The sequence below is a fragment of the Bos indicus x Bos taurus genome, chromosome 3, assembly GCF_003369695.1.
Source record: "Bos indicus x Bos taurus breed Angus x Brahman F1 hybrid chromosome 3, Bos_hybrid_MaternalHap_v2.0, whole genome shotgun sequence".
Lineage (NCBI taxonomy): Eukaryota > Metazoa > Chordata > Mammalia > Artiodactyla > Bovidae > Bos > Bos indicus x Bos taurus.
Window position 1 is genome coordinate 70352164 of NC_040078.1, and position 20278 is coordinate 70372441.

The 20278-nt window shown below is 40.4% G+C and overlaps 1 protein-coding gene across 1 annotated transcript in view; it reads right to left on the minus strand.

The window, feature by feature from the left end:
* Positions 1 to 4525: 4525 nt before the first annotated feature.
* LOC113889730 (serine/threonine-protein kinase TNNI3K) overlaps positions 4526 to 20278 on the minus strand; it is a 345390-nt gene continuing 329637 nt past the window's right edge. The window contains exons 24-25 of the mRNA XM_027536876.1: positions 8347 to 8426; positions 4526 to 5048 (exon numbers count right to left, since the gene is read on the minus strand). Of these exons, the coding sequence (XP_027392677.1) occupies positions 4972 to 5048; positions 8347 to 8426 (157 nt within the window). The 3' untranslated portion in view covers positions 4526 to 4971. The remainder of the gene's footprint in view (positions 5049 to 8346; positions 8427 to 20278) is intronic.

Here is a 20278-nt window from a genome sequence, read left to right on the forward strand (position 1 = left end):
TGTTAAGCAGACCATGGATTATTATGAGTAAAAACTGAAGGGCAAACCAAAATTCAAATTATTTTTATTGCATTTCGTGGTCTTGCTGGAATCACCCTTTCCTGATTAGTTGAGATAAAAGAAGAGATGGAAGTTTGTGAAATTAGTGAGCTTCAAAACCTTCTTTAAAGATGGCGAAGATACCTTTTCCTGCATATGAGTCCATTGCTTAAAAGATAGATATTTGAGATGGTATTCTTTTTATCTCACTAATTAAACATAAAGTTAGACTGAGTGTGCTTTGGAGACCTGTCCTCGTCAGCGGGGCCTGGCACCCGTGGCAGCGTTTTAATTCAAGAGGCCTAATTTAATTAGCACCCTGCCACTGGGTCGGCTGCTTGCTGCCTTGGATCTCGGGCCTGAGGAGAAATGTACAACCCCTGCTTTTTTTATATCTAGTTAGCCTTCTAAAAGGTAGGATGTCCAAGGAGGGAGAGGAACTTTGCTTCTCCATCATGTTTTGCATATGGTGCTAATTGAGCTGACAGTCTTGGACCACTGTCGGTTACAGCAGCAGCTGAGCCTTCAACTGATCCCCTGTGAAGGGATTGCAAATGTCAAATGGCTCATCTTTGCCCTTGTGGCTCTTGAAATATGGAAGGGAATTGATCAGGGGGAGCTTTTCAGTCTGCATGCTTGAGTAACTACAAGCAACACAAAACTAGGAAGGAATAAAGTATTCAAATCTTACTGGTAATGGCCATACCATCTCACCTCACTTTCCCTATCCAGTGTGCTAATGAGGAGAGGAAAATGTGAAACTCCTTGGTTTCCCTAATTGCTGTGCTTTGCCCTCATAACTTTTTTGTTCCTGCTTATCGTGGTGAGAGTCTTGCTTCTGTCAATCATTTCTGGTTCTTTCTGCCTAGAAAATAACAATGTATGTTTTTTGAACCTTGAGATTATTCCAGCCCTCTTTTTTCCATAATTAAAACAGAGAAAACGATGATAATTTTTTTTTCTTTTTTTGGCTTGACTTTGCAATCATAAGCTATAGTAATCAAGAAAGGTTTGCTTTTTTATTTTTCTGGGTCCATGCAACTTCTCCTGGATAATTCCCAAATTTTCCTCAGGCCTGCAGAACTGCAGATTTGTTTGTTTTTACCACAATTTTGGATTGTGAATGTTGTTATTTTTATTCCTTTTTCTCCATCACAGTGGAGGCAGTACTATGTAGTGAAAAACTCATGGATACTAGTGCAAGACAAGCTGAGTTTTGAAACCTGATTCTGTTCTATAGAAGCTTGGATTTATTATTTACCCACTTCAAAAATAAGGAAGAGCATTCTCCCTTTCCAGAGATATTCCAAGAACTATTACTAATTGTCATAATACCCTTAAAATCATCTAAAACAGTTCTTGTCACACAGTAGATAATAAATATACATTCTTCCTACTTTTAAAAAGATTTCTGTTGATTGATTTATGGAGGTACTGGGTCTTGGTTTCCTCACACAGCCTTTCTCTAGTTGTGGCGAATGGGGCCACTCTGTAGTTGTGGCACGCGGGCTTCTCGCTGTGGTGACTTCTTTTGCTGCGGAGCACAGGCTCTAGAGTGCTCGGGCTTCAGTAGTGGTGGCGCACGGCTTAGTCACTCCGAGGCATGTGGAATCTTCCTAGGGATTGCACCTGTGTCCCCTGCATCAGCAGGAGGACTCTTAACCACTGCACTATTGGGTTCAGAAAAATAGATTTATAATTATCAGCCCCCTTGTTTGGGAAATTCTTTCTGGTTCTTATATTTCATTTAAAGAATTTCATTTCTCTTCAGGTTTTACTTCAAGTATAAATAAGACATCACTGTCTAAGGCTGATGGATCTTGACTCCAACTGCCTCAGAAGCCTAAGCTTGGCAGTTTGCTGTTTGCAAAGGTGGGTTTTTTAGGAACGTCGATGGTTATTGACAAGAGAGAAAAATCTCTACCCTTCTAATGCTCTTCTACTGTAGAACAGCTCTTTGGCTGCATGATGAAATATAACAATAAACAACATTTACAATATTGACTATGGTGTGGCAGGAACTCTACAATGCAGTTTATATTTATATTCTATATTCAATGCAATCCTTCTAGCAACTTTACACCATAATTTGTATTATCACCATCAAACAGATAACAAATGAGCTAGGGTAGGTAAAGTGACTTGCCCAAGGTCACACAACTTTTGTAAAAAATCGGAGTGACTCCAAATTTAATGCTTATTGTTGGAGGGAGAGAAGGAGGAAGGGAGGATGGAAAGAAGGGAGGAAAGAAAAAATTAAGGCAAGAAAGGCAGAGAGCATAAAGAGAAAGAAATCGGATATTTCATTTCAGATGGATTGTCTATCACTAGCCCTTTTCCCTACTACTGGCACCCATTTTTCCCTCTTTCTCAGGGAAATGTCAGCTTTGGAAATAATTTAACCCAAATAATCACTGTGTTGGGATAACTCTTTCCTGGTGCTGCTGTAATTTGGCTTACAATTATGGCTAATTGAACATCTTCTAAGTGAGCTCAGTGCTGCATGCACATGGAAAAAATGTTTTAATGTGCTAAGCATGCAAAAACATGATCATAGAAGTCCATTTTTACCAGCATAGAAAGAAAGCAATTAGTAAGACATTTTTTCCAGCAAGGAGGAAAAAAAAAAAACAAAACCCATGATCTCGAGACAACTCTGAGATAATCCCTGGGCCCCGTTAAAGGCACAGTAATAAAAAGGTTTTGTGAGTTATAGGTTGGCATCTGTGAAAAGGTCCCCCTTCCCAGAAATCAAGATACATTAGTCTCATTATTTGCAGATACTTGATAAGACAAGAGCCAGAGGGAAGCAGCAACATGAGATGTAATCTGGAGAGAGGAGGTGGTTAGAGGAAACAAAGAAAGGGAGCTTGACAAATTTGTTCTAGAAAATCCTTCTCTGAAAGAGGGGTATTTCAGAAGCGAACAGTCATTCCTCTGGATCTGGCCTCCATTCTGTGGGAACCTGGGAGGATGCCCGTTTTACCCAGCACAGGTCTGATCAGACCCACATCTGTCATTACCCCTACTGCGAATCTTTTAGTTAAAATTGGTATGTACGTATATATTCAAAACTTTTTACCTTTCAAAGGTACTCCTTTCAACTCAACTCATAAAAGCCCCAAAGTTTCCTAGGCTGGTGCTGGCTCATTTCCTAAAGCAGCTAGAGCCGAGGACGAGAGGGAGAGCTGTGGAGACAGGTGCTTTTTAACCAGCCCTCTTCCTTTCCTTCCTTTTTTTTTCTGTCTTTGCCAGAAAGTATTTTGCCTGTATGGCCACTTCAGGCTCCTTGGGTCCTGCTTTATTAAGCCCCTTGGCGACTTGGTTGGTGGGATAGAGTATGTGAGACTCCAGAATAATTTGGTGGGAAAATGAAAAGGCTGGGGGCTAAAAAAGGATAAATCTAATTGGAAGTACCATGGTTTTTACTTCCTCCTCTGGATTCTTGTTGGGCTGTCACCAAGCTCTTCAGTACATGTAGGGGCTTTCAGCTTTGTGACCACAGGTCATAAGAAAATGTTCAGAAGGATTTAGAGGTGGGGTTGCTGTTCTGATAGAAATTGCCCGCAAGCAACATAATTTCTAGTTCTTAGGGGGTCAGGAAGGATGGAACAGCTTGCCACAGACAGAAGGAGCAATCAGTGCTTATTCAGCTCTGTTTGTCTATGATTGCACATTACTAAGGAGGAGGAGAAAGCAGTTTTGCCTAAATGCAGCCAGCCAGAGTCAGAATCTATCTTCTCATTTCTCTTCAGGCTCCTAATCTCAAGATTGAGGGCACTGGCTCTTAACCTGGGGCAATTTTGTCCCCCCAAAACACATTTAGAAAAGTCTGGAGACATTTTTTATTGTTGTGACGAAAGGAGCTCTTACTGGCATCAGGGGGGAGAAGCCAGAAAGCTATTAAAAATCTCCCAGTGCATAGGATAGCCCCCACAGAGAGTCAGTTCCTCCAATAATTCTGAGATCCAGTAACCCTGATTGAGAGAGTGCCCAATCTTCCTTTACTAATGTTATTTCTCTTACCAAGGTGCAAAGCAGTAATTATAACACTGAATTTTCATTGTTTCCGGCTTGATTTTGCCAGGTCTATCTCTGAATGGCAAAACTATTTTGTTTGGTGGAAGTATTCCTGTCCCCCTGGTTGGGAGACTGAAGGGCAGATTTCTTATTTTCTGAAGGCAGCAGGCATCTTAGCTATCCTCCCAGTGCACCAGGCCAGACTCTAGCATGAATGACAGCTTTGCATTTGTGGGTTGCTTTCATAATGGTACCGATGGCATTTATGACACCTTGGTGATGACAGCAGCAGGTCACTCAGGCAGAGCACAGAGCACTTGGTACCATGTAGAGAGTAGGCCAAATAATTGTGCTATATATTTGTGAGCTTCTTAATCTGAAGATCATTACTTCTTTTTACCAGTATGTCTGAAAGAAGGGTGTACCTCGTGTAAGTCTTGTTGGAATGAAATACACTCTGAATCAATTTTGTATGCCACTAAAAATCTTTAATCACAGAACTGGGCACTAGAAGTAACATAATGAGATAAGAAAATGAACAATTCTAAGAAATCAATTGTATGACTTTCAAACACAAGTCTACTTAATTCAGTCTAGGAAGACATAATAATTGTTACGTCCCCACCATGGACTGAGGCCCCATCTCCAAGCAACAACGTGAATTTATTTTTTTAATTTACAAAATTAAAAAAAATTCTTCAAATACATTTTGTTTTGGTTCTTGCATTTCATTCCTCAGCCCCAAATCCAAAGCCCAACTTGCGGTAGGGAATTAAATAGGACCAGTATGAGCAAGCCAATTTAAGGAGACCTTAGGGGGTAAAATATTATAATTGGAAGCACGACTGCCATGGCTGGAACTGTTACTGTCAGTTTGAAGGAAAACTCTCCTTAGGTAAATGTGGAGTGCTGTCAGCTGCTATCCTCAAAGCTGCCGCTATTCCGGCAAGAATGAAAATGCATCGGGCTCATGGGATCAGACACGTAGCCTGCATCAGGAAAGAAGTTCAGATGTTACTTATTAGCCTTTCAGCCCATCTCCCCATTTTTCTTTTCTTTTTTTTGTTTTAAATGTTTTGGCCGTGCCATGCGGCATGTGGGATCCTAGTTCCCTGACCAGGGATCGAACCCAGACCCCCTGCATCAGGGGCTCAGAGTCTTGACCACTGAACTGCCAGCGAAGTCCCCTCCCCATTTTTCTTAACAGCTTCACCCAGTGTAACACATAGCTGCCAAGCAGCTTCTCCTGGCTCATGTAAAGAGTCTGCCTGCCCATTGCTGGCAAGCAATTATAAAACAAAAGCAAAATTTACAAGGATAACAGAGAGCTGAGACCAGAGGAACATCAATGATGGGAGTCTGATGTGAACCCAAGCTGGCCAGGTGACAGTTTGGAGTAAAGAAGGGTACAATTCAGGAAGGTGGTATATCATGATGGCTAAAAGGATGAGCTTCATGTCAGGCAAATCTGGGTTTGCGCTCTGGCTCCACTATTACCAGATCTGTGATTTTTGTTAACCTTTCTGAACCTCAGTTTCTTCATTGTAAAGGGGAGAAGTAAAGTACTTAGCCAAAAAGTTGGTAACACACATAAGACAATTAGCAGTGTCTGACACACAGTGAGTGAGAAGCAGATGATGACTGCTGGAAAGGGGAGATATAGACGGCAATAGAGAAAAGCAGAGTATTCTGTATATCAGATTGGCTCTGATTGTTTTTTCTTTTCTTTCTGAGACTCCAATTTTTAAGTGTGCATTAATGCTTAGGTATGAATTCTAGTGGCATTTGATGCTCAGTGAAGCACTAGTCCTGGGTGTGTCCAGAAAATTGAGCTAGTGCCTCAGGGTCTGGCCACGGTCCTAGAGAACGTAGGATGTGCCCAGGGAAGCAGTGTTACCTTTCCACTCTGAGCAGGGAAGCCATTCGTTGTTTCTGTGAAAATGGGCACATTTGTCAGTAGCTAATGCTGCTTTTGCCCCCTTTTGATAGCTGAGTTTTCAAAACCAACTCAGCCATCCACATTTTCATTAAGACATCTGGCGATACACAGTTCAATGGGCATATTTATTTTCATGAGAAAGGTCTCCATCAGCATCTCTTAGGCAGCACATAAACTCTCAGGAAAGGCAGAGCCACCACTGCTGATGCTGCTTGAAGGGCTCCTTTTGCTAGTGGGGCTGGCCCTGGCCAGCTGCAGTTAGGGGAAGCGGGAGTCACATTACTGAATCCTAACTCTGGGTGGGTGAAAAATCTGTATCTTGGAGCAAAAATATTTCCTTTTATTCAGCCTGAAGCTGCAACTCCATCCCAGGCATAGATAGATGCTTTAATAAGCTCGTAATTCTCTCATTACTGTATAATCAACTGTCTAACGTACCACATGCAATTTTACTGGTCTACAACGCTTCATGCCTCTCTCTCCATAGGGCTCCAGTGGAAATCTGATTGTGAGCGTCCTTCGTGCTAGTGTGGGCAGGCTTGCCTTCGGGTATGGGTAGCAAAATCAGCAGGACATAGATGCTGACATTTATTATTGATACCATAATCACCAGAGTTGAAGGGACAGTCTTTGTGCAATCAGTTGACTTAAGAGGGACCAAATGAAATTTGACCATGGCTGTAAGAAAAGACTGAATCATGTTTGCGTGTTTTGTTTCTTAAGGGTGAAAGGTCTCAAGTACAGCTATGTACTTAATTTTATCTGCATTCTCTAGCCCTGTTCTTTGGGGAAGAAACAGTTCATAAAGTTGCTGTTATGTACCACAAGTGGTTTATGAAGTGGAAATGGAGGGCAATTAAAGGGTTCTGTCTTGTACAATGTGATGTTCCTAGTGGGAGACAACGAAAACATCTTTTTCATCAACTGGGACTCTCACTCCATTTAAACACCCTAATGTTTTCTTCTACCCCTGGTACATATACACATAAGAAAAACCTACTTTTGTATGATTACATCTTTTTTTGTCTGACTTTTCCATCTTGAGGAATTCTGTTCAATGTATTATCCCTTTAAGAAACAGATCAAGAAGTGCTTCATTTTGAAACTCCAAGAAAGGATAGACTCCTGGTCAAAGCACACACTTCAAAGGGTGCCCTATATTTTGTGGTTGTGCAGTCACATCTGTAAAGGTTTGAAAAAACGATATGATATCTATAAAAAATGTGATGATGTGACACTTAGCACATATTTTCCTCCGTTACTGGAGTGGCCAATTATGTCGTAAAGTCGACGATGAAAAGCACTCGGCTGCATTCTAGACATGTACTGGGAGTCAGAAGCACAAAGGTTTCTTTCTTTAATGTTCCCAAGTAGTTTGTCGTATCTATCCAGAACATTTTTCCCTTTCATTTCTTAAAGGCTTTCTAATGCCTTAGGTACTGATACTGTACAGACAAAGTGCATTGGTGAGGATCCCAAAGCTGCAGGGTCTGCTGGCATCAATAACACAGAGCCAGGACCATAACATGATTTATTCTTCCACAAACCCAGTTCTTGTAATAAATCTGATCTATTTAACTGACATACATTTTTTTTTCAGTTCTACATATTGTCAAAGGAAGTTCCCATGAATAAATGAGCCCATTGTGCTAAAATTCCAATAAAATATAGAGCCTTTCAGGCTTAGAGGTTGGAGAAAGGACATCACAGGCCTGGCACTTTAATATGGGAGCTGATGATAATGGTTATTGCCCATCCTCTGGCTTCCAGGGGCAAGCACAGAACTGTGCTAACTATTTCAAAGAGCTCTATTAATTCTTTCTAAAGTAGTCCTGTGCAAAATGGATCCCATCAGTGAAACAGACCCTCAGCTCCTCTCCAGCTTTTTGAGAGAATAGCTGGGTTCACATTTTACCCACGGGTACTTGGTAAAGAGAAAACATTTCCCTAGGATATGGTGCAATTGTGGAAACTCATCTCTTGTTTTCTCCTCTTCCCTGTATGTCTGTGATGTGGGGCTTCGAGGAAGTGAACTCAATAAGGTGGCAGCAAGATGTTTGGAATGTCATGAGATATAGATTATTTTCATAAAAGTTGTACTTTTTCCACATGTACACACACTCCCATATACTTGTACATACACTTAAAAACTTATGCACACATTATTAAACGCAAAGATAACTAGACTTACGACCTACAAGAGCAAATTTTCCACTTTTATAATGTTTTTCAAAGAACCCTTCATTTCTACTTATTACAAAATAGAATCTTCTCTCCCTCATTATCAAACAGATATCACCTTCCCAAGGGTAGTTTTCTTAGTCAGTCTGGTCAATCTGTATACTTACCATATTTGTCAATGGTTGAGAACTGAAGACTTTTCTTCATGTCATCCAAAGATAGGCCTTGAGTGGAACATTGTCCAGCACTAGAAAATTCCATGAGACACTGTGAAAATTGCAGTGGCGTTTGCTAATAACATTTTTATAAAACAGAATTTATTCTCTCAGCATAGATATCAGAGAACTGGCAATGTGATACAATGGTACTTTTATCTTATACTGACTTGTTGGGGAAGAATTCAGAATTATTTGCAGCAAGTTGATCTAAGTGTGTCAGATCCAGGTAGGCTCCAATTCCTAGCTGTATAACCTTAGACATAGTACCCTTTCTGAGCCTTAGTGTATTGATCTGTAAAATCGGGGAAAATACATAAATAATATGCAATTTGTCTTGATGATTAAATATAGCAAAAAGAGTTGAATATAAAATCTGGGTTAATATCCTTGCAAGTCTTGCTTAAAAGGAACTAATGACCAGAATGTTATCATCTTAGTCATAATCAACAGAAATGAAACACATCCCAAAAGGTAATGTTATTTTTATATTGATATTATTATAACACGAATTATAAGAGATAGTGATAATGGTATTTATTGAATGATTCTTATGTATTATTTGCATATATCATTATATTTAATCTTTATCATTATTATTTCTCTCATTTTCTAGATCAGAAGGGCTTTCCAGGTGGTGCTAATGGTAAAGAATATGCCTGCCAATGCAGGAGATGTAAGAGACTTGGATTCCATTCCTGGGTGGGGAAGATGCCCTGGAAGAGAAAATGGCACCCCACTCCAGTATTCCTTCCAGGAGAACCCCATGGACAGAGGAGCTTGGCGGGCTACAGTCTATGGGGTTTCAAAGAGTTGGACATGACTGAGTGTCTCTGAATACATAGATTAGAAACGGAGGCTGGGGCAACTAAGAAACTTGTTACATATATTTGGTAAATGGCTCACCTAGGATTCAAACCCAAGTCTTCCATATTCTAAGGCCTATATCCTTGCCCAGTATTCAACTGGGAATTTTCTCATGATTCCTCGGCTTAATCCTTCTCTTTGCCAAACTTCTACTCTACCATGCAGGTTAATGGGATCGCTTCTTTTCTACTTTTTCAGACTCAAAACCTGAAGTTATCAGAGCTTTCAACCTAATATAAATCACATCTGTCAGTTGTATATCTGTAATTCCTCTTGTATCCATTTCTCTCATCCATACTTCAGCATCCTTAAAGAGGCAACCCAAGTTATGCCCAGAGCTGTCCCACTATGTCCACTGTAGAACTTGTAACTCCCCCTGTCTCCAAGCCAGTTCTCCCCAGCTCATTACTGGTACTACACCATTCAGTTACTTAACCCAAAATTCTGGGGTCATTCTTGGCACCTTTCTTTTTCTTTTATCTTCCACCTAATTCAAATCTTTTTAACTTTGCATCCAAAATGTAACCCCAATCCATCCATCTCTCCTCCTTCAAGGTTTAGGCCATATATCTTTCTTGTCCGGACTGCTGCAATTTGCCTCCTAATTGATTTTCCTGCTTTTATTTCTGTCCCCTTATAATTCATTCTCCATATATTACCCAGAGTGGTCTTTTCAAAATATAAAAGCATAAGCCATTTACTGACTCATTTGAAAAGACCCTGATGGTGGGAAAGATTGAAGGAGGGAGGAGAAGGGGAAGACAGAGGATGAGATGTTTGGATGGCAACACTGACTCAAAGGACATGAGTTTGAGTAAGCTCTGGGAGTTGGTGATGGACAGGAAGGCCTGGTGTGCTGTAGTCCATGGGGTCACAAAGGGTCAGACATGACTGAGCAACTGAAGTCATTTACCTACCTAAGACATACTTAAGGGCTTCCCTGGAAGCTCAGTGGTAAAGAATCCACCTGCTAATGCCAGAGACACGGGTTTGATCCCTGATCTGGGAAAGTCCCACATGCCACAGAGCAACTAAGCCTGTGTGCCATAACTACTGAGCCTATGCTCTAGAGCCTGGGAGCAGCAATTACTGTACCCATATGCTGCAACTACTGAAGCCTGCATGCCCTAGAGCCCATGCTCCACAACAAGAGAAACCACTGCAATGAAAAGCCCATGGACCGCAACTAGAAAGTAGCCCCTGCTCACCACAACTAGAGAAGTTTGTGCAGTGACAAATACCCAGCACAGCCAAAAATAAATAAATGAATAAATAAATAAATAAATAAAACATACTTAAAACCTTCCAATGACTCCCCAGTTCATTTAGAATAAAACACAAATACTTTGCCCTCAAATACAATGCTCTCTCAAACCTTGTTTCACACCCCTCTCACCATCTTTGCTAAGCACTTTTTTGGTCATTCTTTCTGTCCTTTGAACCTTCCAAGCTTTCTCTCAATTCACAGCTTTTGCATTTGTGAAGTCTGCTTGGAATGCTTTTCTTTTTCTCTTCTTTTTTTTTTTTAATTTTTATTGGACTGTAGCTGCTTTACAATGCTGTGTTAGTTTCTGCTATGCATATATATATGCATACACATATCCCCTCTTTTGGGGATTTCCTTCCCAGTTAGGTCAACACAGGACTGAGTAGAGTTCCTGGTGCTATACAGTAGGTTCTCATTAGTTATCTATTTTATACATAGTAGTATATACATATATGTCCGTTCCAATCTCCCAATTCATCCCACCTCCTCCTTTCCCCTCTTGGTATCCATACATTTGTTCTCTATATTGGTATTTCTATTTTTGCTTTGCAAATAAGTCCTTCTGTACAGTTTCTCTAGATTCCACAGACATGTATTAATATAAATTTGTTCTTTTCTTTCTGACTTACTTCACTCTGTATAGTCTCTAGGTCCATCTATGTCTCTGCAAGTGGCACAACTTTCATTCCTTTTTATGGTTTAGTAATATTCCATTGTATACGCACACCACATCTTCTTAATCTGTTCCTCTGTTGATGAACATTTAGGTTGTTTCTGTGTCCCGGCTATTGTAAATAGTGCTACAGTGAATGGGGTGCATGTACCTTTTTGAATAATGGTTTTCTCTAGGTATATGCCCAGGAATGGGATTGCTGGGTCATATGGTAGTTCTATTTTTAGCTTTTTAAGGAAATGCGATACAATACTCCATAGTGGCTGTGCCAATCTACATTCCCACCAACAGTATAAAAATAAAGTAAAGTAAAGTGAAGTTGCTCAGTTCTGTCCGAGTCTTTGCGACCCCATGGACTGTAGCCCACCAGGCTCCTCCATCCATGGAATTTTCTAGGCAAGAGTACTGCAGTGGGTTGCCATTTCCTTCTCCAGGGAATCTTCCCGACCCAGGGATTGAACCAGGGTCTCCACATTCCGGGTAGACGCTTTACCGTCTGAGCCACCAACAGTATAGGAGGGCTCTCTTTTCTCCACATCCTCTCCAGCATTTTTGTTCAAAGATTTTTTTGCCTATGGGTACTCTGATCGTGTGAGGATTTACCTCATTGTAGTTTTGATTTGCACTTCTCTAATAACTAGAATAATTTGTGATACTGAGCATCTTTTTATGTGTATCTATGTCATCTCTATGTCTTCTTTGGAGAAATGTCTTTCAGCCATTTTTTGATTGGGCTGTTCATTTGTTTTATATTGAGCTGCCTGAGTTGTTTGTGTATTTAGGAGATTAATCTCTTGTCAGTTGCTTTGTTTGCAAATATTTTCACCCATTCTGAGTGTTGTCTTTTTGTCTTGTTTATGATTTTCTTTGCTATGCAAAAGCTTTAGATTCCATTTGTTTATTTTTGTTTTTATTTTCATTACTCTAAGAGGTGGGTCAAAAAAGATCTTGCTGCAATTTATGTGAGTGTTCTGTCCATGTTTTCCTCTAAGAGTTTTATAGTGCCTGTCCTTACATTTAGGTCTTTAATCCATTTTGAGTTTATTTTCATGTATGGTGTTAGGGAGTGTTCTAATTTCATTCTTTACATGTAGCTGTTCAATTTTTCCAGAACCACTTACTGAAGAGACTATCTTTTCTCCACTGTATATTCTTGCCTCCTTTAAGAATGACAATAAGCCTTCTGGTGCAAGACTCCTGAATTTGAGTCTTCACTCCACTGTTTATTAGTTCTACGACCTTTTTGGCAAATTGTTTAACTGGCATGTGCCTCAGTTTGTGCAACTATAAAATGGGAATTACAACAAGACTTCACTTATGATGTTTAATTTTAGAGAATAAAAGAAATATTTATAAGTTTTAAAGTATTTTGAACAGTTCTAACATTTAGTAAGCACTCAAAAATGTTACCTACTTTTATTATTTATCAAGTTCCAACTCAAAGCATTTCCTCAAAGTCCTCTTGGATACTCCCAGTTGGAATTCCATATCCCTCTAGTACTTTTTACTCCAGACACAGGGCTTATCAGAGTCTGCCTTGGTGTAGAATGATCTGTAGTTCCATACTGCTGCTGCTGCAAAGTCACTTCAGTCGTGTCCGACTCTGTGCAACCCCATAGACGGCAGCCCACCAGGTTCCCCCATCCCTGGGATTCTCCAGGCAAGAACACTGGAGTGGGTTGCCATTTCCTTCTCCAATGCAGGAAAGTGAAAAGTGAAAGTGAAGTCGCTCAGTCGTGTCTGACTCTTCGCGACTCCATGGACTGCAGCCTACCAGGCTCCTCCGTCCATGGGATTTTCCAGGCAACAGTACTGGATATTTCCATACTAATACCCCACTAAACAGAATGCCTGTGCAGGTCTGAGATCCTAATACCTGTGGGTCTTCTGCAGGACCTAGCTGGTACTTTGTAAATAGTTAAAATAATAAAAGTGTGTTAAATTATTACAAAATATTCATTTGGAGAAGTTTAGACTTTTCTAAACACTTACATGAATTCATATAGATTAATTCACTTAGCTGCCTTAAAAATGATTACATATTTGGTTACTTTCTTAAGCTATAAAGTGAAGATACTGTTTCTTAGAGAAAAACAATGATTAAAAAAAGAAAGTATTAAACTAAAGTGGGACTTAGAGTGATCTCAATCAACATTAAATGGCAAATCACACTCAGTTTTGGACAACATAATCTCATTCAAGATATTTTTCAAAATCAAAATTACCTTACTAATTCCTGTAACCTCCTTAGCACTCAAGCTCCTTTTAAGAAATGAGCCATAAGCAGTAGTCTTGGCAACAAGAAGATAATAGGGAATAAATATTTTATCATCAAAAAGGCTATCTGGTTTCCTATGAATAAAAGCCCATCTCCAAGTTGTCTTATTTATTTAGTTGCTGAATGCAATCCGTGCCAGGGGACTTAACCTTCCTGCCCAAGAGATACCACATAAGCTGTCTCTGGCTGCTATTCTAGGATGACAGACAGATGGAAGCTAAGCACAGTCAAGGCAAACAAAGCAGAAGAAACCAGACCTTGATCAGTGGAACTAACTGTCCTCAACCCATGGGTATCCAGACTTCAGTGGGAGTTTCATAGAAGCCCAGAGTTTCAGAGGCACACCAGGACCTCTGTTTGCTAAAGTCATGGCCAGTGTAAATAGGCATTTCCAGGATGCAGCTGCCCCATGAATTCAGTGAAAGTAAATCTGAACCAATGGCAGGTAAGTAAAACACTCAATTTTGTAGCACTTCATGTTACTGGTCACCTAGGAGGCTTTCTTTATGCTAAAAGGATAATATGTATCATATATAAGCATATATATGAATGATATATAATGTTATAATGATAATTTTATATATACCTCTTTTGGGAATGGAATGAAACTTTGTATTTTAAAGAGAATAAGATAGTCTTTAGGTTAGTTTTTGCATACTACAACATTATATTGATATATCTTAGTGCTAAAACAGTTTCAGTCATTTTAGGCTAAATAGTTCATATTAGCTCTGTGATGGATATACAAAGATAAGCATAATCATCAGTCACTTTCTCTTATAAAGATATCCTGTGTGTGTGTCTGTTCAGTCAGTCAGTCATGTGTGACTCTTTGTGGTCCCCACGGACTGTAGCCCACCAGGCTCCCACTGTCCATGGAATTTCCCAGGAGAGAATACTGGAGTGGGTTGTCATTTCCTTCTCCAGGGGATCTTCCCGACCCAGGGATCGAACCCGCGTCTCTTGCGTCTACTGCACTGGCAGGCGGGTTCTTTACCAGCTGAGCCACTATACCCAAAAGGTACACTAGGGAATGAATAATTTATCCAACGCAACATAGCCTGCTTGCAAATAGTCACTCATGTACCCTGAACCAAAATTCAGAAGTTATTTTTTGCTTCTCAGTCCACATGTTATGTTATAGACTACCTAGTTGATTGGCTGCTAACGAGGCCAGTTCACACCCAAATCCAAATAACACAATTTGTATTTTTGTGTGTGCACACCATTCAGACTGTGGCTTGTCAGCGCAACATAGCCTGCTTGCAAATAGTCACTCATGTACCCTGAGCAAAGACAACAAGGACATTCAAAACTAAAATATGAGGCTATGTTGGCTGAAATGAATGCAGAGATAATGACTCTCATGACAAGCACATTAAGCAAAAATATTATCCAGGGAGAAGTAAATCAATATGTACATAAGATACAGAGGAACCTTGAAGAGTGGGAAAAGCAGTAGCAGATAGAACACACCCAAATATAGATTGAACTCTCCAAAGCAGGAGTTAGGCAGAGTTCACAAACTAAGCTGGTGGGTTAATGCGTACGATGGGCAAAACTCCCCAAAAGAATATGAAAACAGGTTTTCTGTACACTTAAAGACAGTTCTGATCACTAGAAGCTAGCATGGCGTCAGTAAGAAAAAAAATATGCCAGATTGGCTTTATTTCTTTTCAGTAAGGATAAACTTAAAGGGGCAATCCATAGGTTAGAACATAGAGCTAGACTCATATCATGGGCAGAACTTTGCCTGATTGCTTTATGAGTAATGAGGGGAGGTCTGTGCCACTTGACAATGGTTAGATTGGATTGTCACTGGTTGAATATCCAGAATTGACAAAGACCTCAGGTAGGTGACATCTCCTACAGTTTAGACATTGGGAAAAGTTAAAACAAAGTACTGCATTTCCTAACATTATAACTGTCCATAAATAGATTGAGTTGTTCTAGAAGCGGGTACCATCCCATCTCCAGGCATATTCCAGCTGTGGTTGGAACATCTTGTTCCAGCTAGGTGCTACAGAGGGATCCCGGTGTCCATCTGGAAGTCACATGACCTCTATTTTTTACATTCTATGATTCTTTAGAAGGTATCTGGAAATGATGTAGTCTCTGAAACTAGCTTTGATGTATTGGAAAGGCAGAGTGAAATTACACAGTTCCCACTTAGGCAGAAGATTTTTATCTTCCTTATCTGCACTGACTGACATTTGGCCAGGGCTGAATGCCTGATTCCCATGCATACACCACCGCATACCTAGCTCTACATTACCACTTCTGCTCAAGCTGGTGTTTGTAGCTTTTTGTCTATATACATTTCATTTGATATAGTAACTGAACCATGCTATTTGCCTGAAGGAACCATCGTCTTGAGTGCTTTTTTTCTTCAAAGGAAGAACCACGCTGCCATCTAAGATGAAGCAAAGGAAAGTGTAGAGAAGTCACTTTCACATAACCCATCATTAAGGGTTTGAATGACAGGCTGTGTAAGGTTGGCACTGAAAAATTCTGAGCTGCTTCACAAGGGTTTTTATATAAGGCACATTTATAGAATACTCATATCGAACACCTGAGGGGTGGGGAAAAACTCTAAAACACTGTCACCTCTTAATCCAGAAAGATATGTTGTTAAGGTCCATGAGGAAGGAAGAAAAAGATTGTCTGAAGAAATCCCGGGGAATCTGGGTCCCATCTCTCCTGAGTGGTGGGAGCAGGCAATGCCTCAGTGGGTGCAAATGGCCCCATTTAGATCCTCAAAAGCAGCCAGTATTGTGGCTTCCCAGATGGCACAAGTGGTAAAGACTCAACCTGCCAATGCAGGAGATGTAAGATGCGGGTTGGATCCCTGAGTCAGGAAGATTCCCTGGGTCAAGATTCCCTGGAGGAAGAAATAGCAACCCACTTCAGTATTGTTGCCTGGAGAATCCCATAGACAGAGAAACCTGGAGGGCTACAGTCAACAAAGAGTTGGACAGGACTAAGCAGGCACCCGCACACACACACACACACACACACACACACACGCACGCACCACATTGTGGCTTCCAAATCACAGCCTGCCAAATGCGTCTGGTATTGAAGCAGCAAATCATGGCTTTGGCTGTGGGATTCATGAATTCTCGGAATACCTGTTAGTGCCATAATTGCTTTTGAAGAAATTACATTCCAAAGAAGACTTCAGATGGGCATACAATCCATTTTTATCATATTCTTCCAAATATGGCTTATGCCGAGCTGGGGATTTTGCCTTAGTGAATTACAGCACACGTATACTGTCTACATGACTTGCAAGCAAGGGTAAAATTAAAACAACCAGATAAAAAGAAAGCAACCTAGAACATTAAGTTCTGTCACAGTGACATAAAAATAATTTCTTATATTTGCAGAGGGCTTTATAGCTTGCACATACTTTTCGATTGATTAAAGAATTTAAAACCTCCATGGAGTTTAGCTTAAAACCTCCATGGTTGTCCAAGAAGGCATCAATCCCATGCAGGTGGAAAGCCAGGCTCAAAAGTTTGAATCACCTGCATAAACTCACAGAACTAGCAAGAAGCAGAACCAAAACTTGATCAACAGGTCTTTATACTTCCAGTGCATGCTTTGTCTTCTAAAATACACGTCATTTAACAGCAGTATGGGCTTCTGAGGTAGTTTAGTGGTAAAGACTCTCCCTGCCAATGCAAGAGCCACAGAAGAAGACATGTGTTTCATCCTTTAGGTGGGAAGATCTCCTGGAGGAGGGCCTGGCAACCCACTCCAGTACCCTTGTCTGGAGAATCCCATGGACAGAGGAGCTGGCAGGTTATAGTCCATGGGGTGACAAAGAATCAGACATGACTGAACACACGCACACGCACGTAACAGCTGCTGCTGCTGCTAAGTTGCTTCAGTCGTGTCCGATTCTGTGCGACCCCATAGACAGCAGCCCACCAGACAGCACATGTCAAACTGTTGATGTGTTACCACATGGGGAGCTCACTGAATGAGTCATGACTTAACAGAGTTTTGGACCCTTTGCATGCAAAAGTGATCAAGAAAATTCTTATGGAGAATATGCCTCCTTATCATAGAGAGACCAGAATCAGCTTCTCATGTTTTGCTTTGTTAGACCTTTTAAACAAGTATACTTTCCACTGTCTGACAATGGCTTTCCCGTTCCTGAGCAGTGATGTCAAAACATGAGACACACACACCAAACTTTATAAATAAGATGTTTATGATTCTCCCCGACTCTCTGAGCTTGTGTAAGGTTTCCTAAGCTGCACACATGGATTCATCTTCCTAAACACTGTCCTAAATTGAATAGAAAACAATTAGGCTACCAGTGTGATTAAACACTTTAGGCAAAATTTTCTTCTTTCAAGTGGTTCCAGTTAGTTTTATGCAGCTAAAAAGGCCCTCCAGGGCGGCCTGTAACCTGGAAGATTTAGCCATTTGGATTTTGCATAAAATAGCACCATCTAAGGCCTCACAGCTTTGCAAATATGCTTGGTGGTTTGTGGATCCTTTTGCCGTCTGTTTGAACCCTGTTACCTATCTAAGGATATTAGCCCAAGGATCGGCGCCATATGCACCCTCATCCCCTTCCTTCAGAGGAATATATCCAGGTTAGGAGTCATTTATTTCACTCAAAAGGAAACAAAGACAGGCAATATTTAACCAGAATTTCAGAGCTTTGACACTAATCTAAAGGACTAATACAAAGAAAAAGTGAAGAAACAGCCTGCTGAGATCCCTAATAAAGGTGTTTACACAAAGAAAATAAATGCCTTGCCATAGAAAAGGCTACTAGAGTCATCTGGCTATTCCTTTTGGCATTTGGCTGAAAACAAATACATCTATTTAAAACAGATCTGTCAGAAGGGATAAATGCCGCTGTACACTTTGCAATTTCTCTCTATGCCACACACCTTTTCTTTGGCCTAAAGAGAAAGACGACACTTCTATTAGATACAGAATCACCTTTGGCCTAACTTTGAAATAGTCCAGTCAGATTACCATGAATAAACCTTTGTTAATTTATCAGCTAGATTCAACATATTTATTTATTCATGATTTCCCTCTGGCTGTTTTGAAAACATTGTTTTGTCTTTGTCAATATTCCCTACTTGATAATGTCCTAAATTAAAACAAATTTATTGCACCCATTACAGTAAATGGGCAAGGGCCAAAGTATTTAATGGGGTCAGAGGTCAGTGCAAAGTATCTTTTTCAGGAAAATCCAGCCCATCAGCTTTCTGTCAACGGCAAATGTCCCCGGGCTATAAAAAGACTGAAAGACTTGGCAATGGGTCAAGGCTGCGTTTGAGCCATTAGGCAAATAGCCAAGGTCTCAGCTCCCTTAATTTTAAAGGAAAAAGCAATTAGGTAAAGAATTATGAATAAAGAAAAATGCAGTGAGTACTGAAAGTGTGCATTAATTCCTTGATGGTTTATAAATTATTAATGTGCTCAACAGTAACCTGACAACACTACCACCTCTCAATTTACCTCTGCTTTAAACAGGTATAAATGAATCAGCTGTACAGTCTAGCAGGAGGTGGACTTTGCCTGCTAAACTGAGGAAGATCCTTTAAATATAGCAGAACCTTTCTTATTCTTCACTGTTTGTATCCAAAACAGGGAAATCTTGTTAAATACAGAACTGTAAGATCTTGGTAGCATGAGAGTTATTAAGCCCACTCCTCATCTCTCCATTTAACCACCTCCCATTTTACTGAGAAGTACACTGAAGCCATGTAAAGTGAATTAATGTACCCAAGTTCATATGCTAAGGTTAGAGTGAAGTCAAGAATATAAGCTGGAGTGGTAAACCTCTAGTCTTCTTTGATGATTTTTATTCTTAAGTGGAGAGGGGAAACTAAAATTTTCAGTACATCTGTTGAGTGCCAGGAACACAATCAGATGCCTTACAATCCCTATAATCTTTGCTCCACCCAAAAATTCATTTTACATGCAAGGAAACCAAGGCTTAGAAAGTCTAAGTCTTGTCCAGGGTCACACAGTTGTAATTCAAACCTCAAGGAAATCAACCCTGAATATTCATTGGAAGGACCTATGCTGATGCTCCAGTACTGTGGCCACCTAATGCCAAGAGCCGATTCATTGGAAAATACCCTGATGCTGGGAAAGACTGAGGGCATGAGAAGAAGCAGGTTACAGAGGATGAGATGGTTGGATGGTATGAAGCATCAATGTGAACAAAGCTAGTGGAGGTGATGGAATTCCAATTAAGCTATTTCAAATCCTAAAAGATGATGCTGTGAAAGAACTGCACTCAATATGCCAGGAAATTTGGAAAACTCAGCAGTGGCCACAGGACTGGAAAAGGTCAGTTTTCATTCCAATCCCTAAGAAAGACAATGCCAAAGAATGCACAAACTACCACACAATTGCACTCATCTCACATACTACTAAAGTAATGTTCAAAATTCTCCAAGCCAGGCTTCAACAATATGTAAACCACGAACCTCCAGATGTTCAAGCTGGTTTTAGAAAAGGCAGAGGAACCAGAGATCAAATTGTCAACACTCGCTGGATCATCGAAAAACCAAGAGTCCCAGAAAAACATCTATTTCTGCTTTATTGACTATGCCAACGCTTTTGACTGTGTGGATCACAATAAACTGTGGAAAATTCTGAAAGAGATGGGAATACCTGACCACCTGACCTGCCTCCTGGGAAACCTGTATGCAGGTCTGGGAGCAACAATTAGAACTGGACATGGAACAATAGACTGGTTCCAAATAGGAAAAGGAGTACATCAAGGCTGTATATTGTCACCATGCTTATT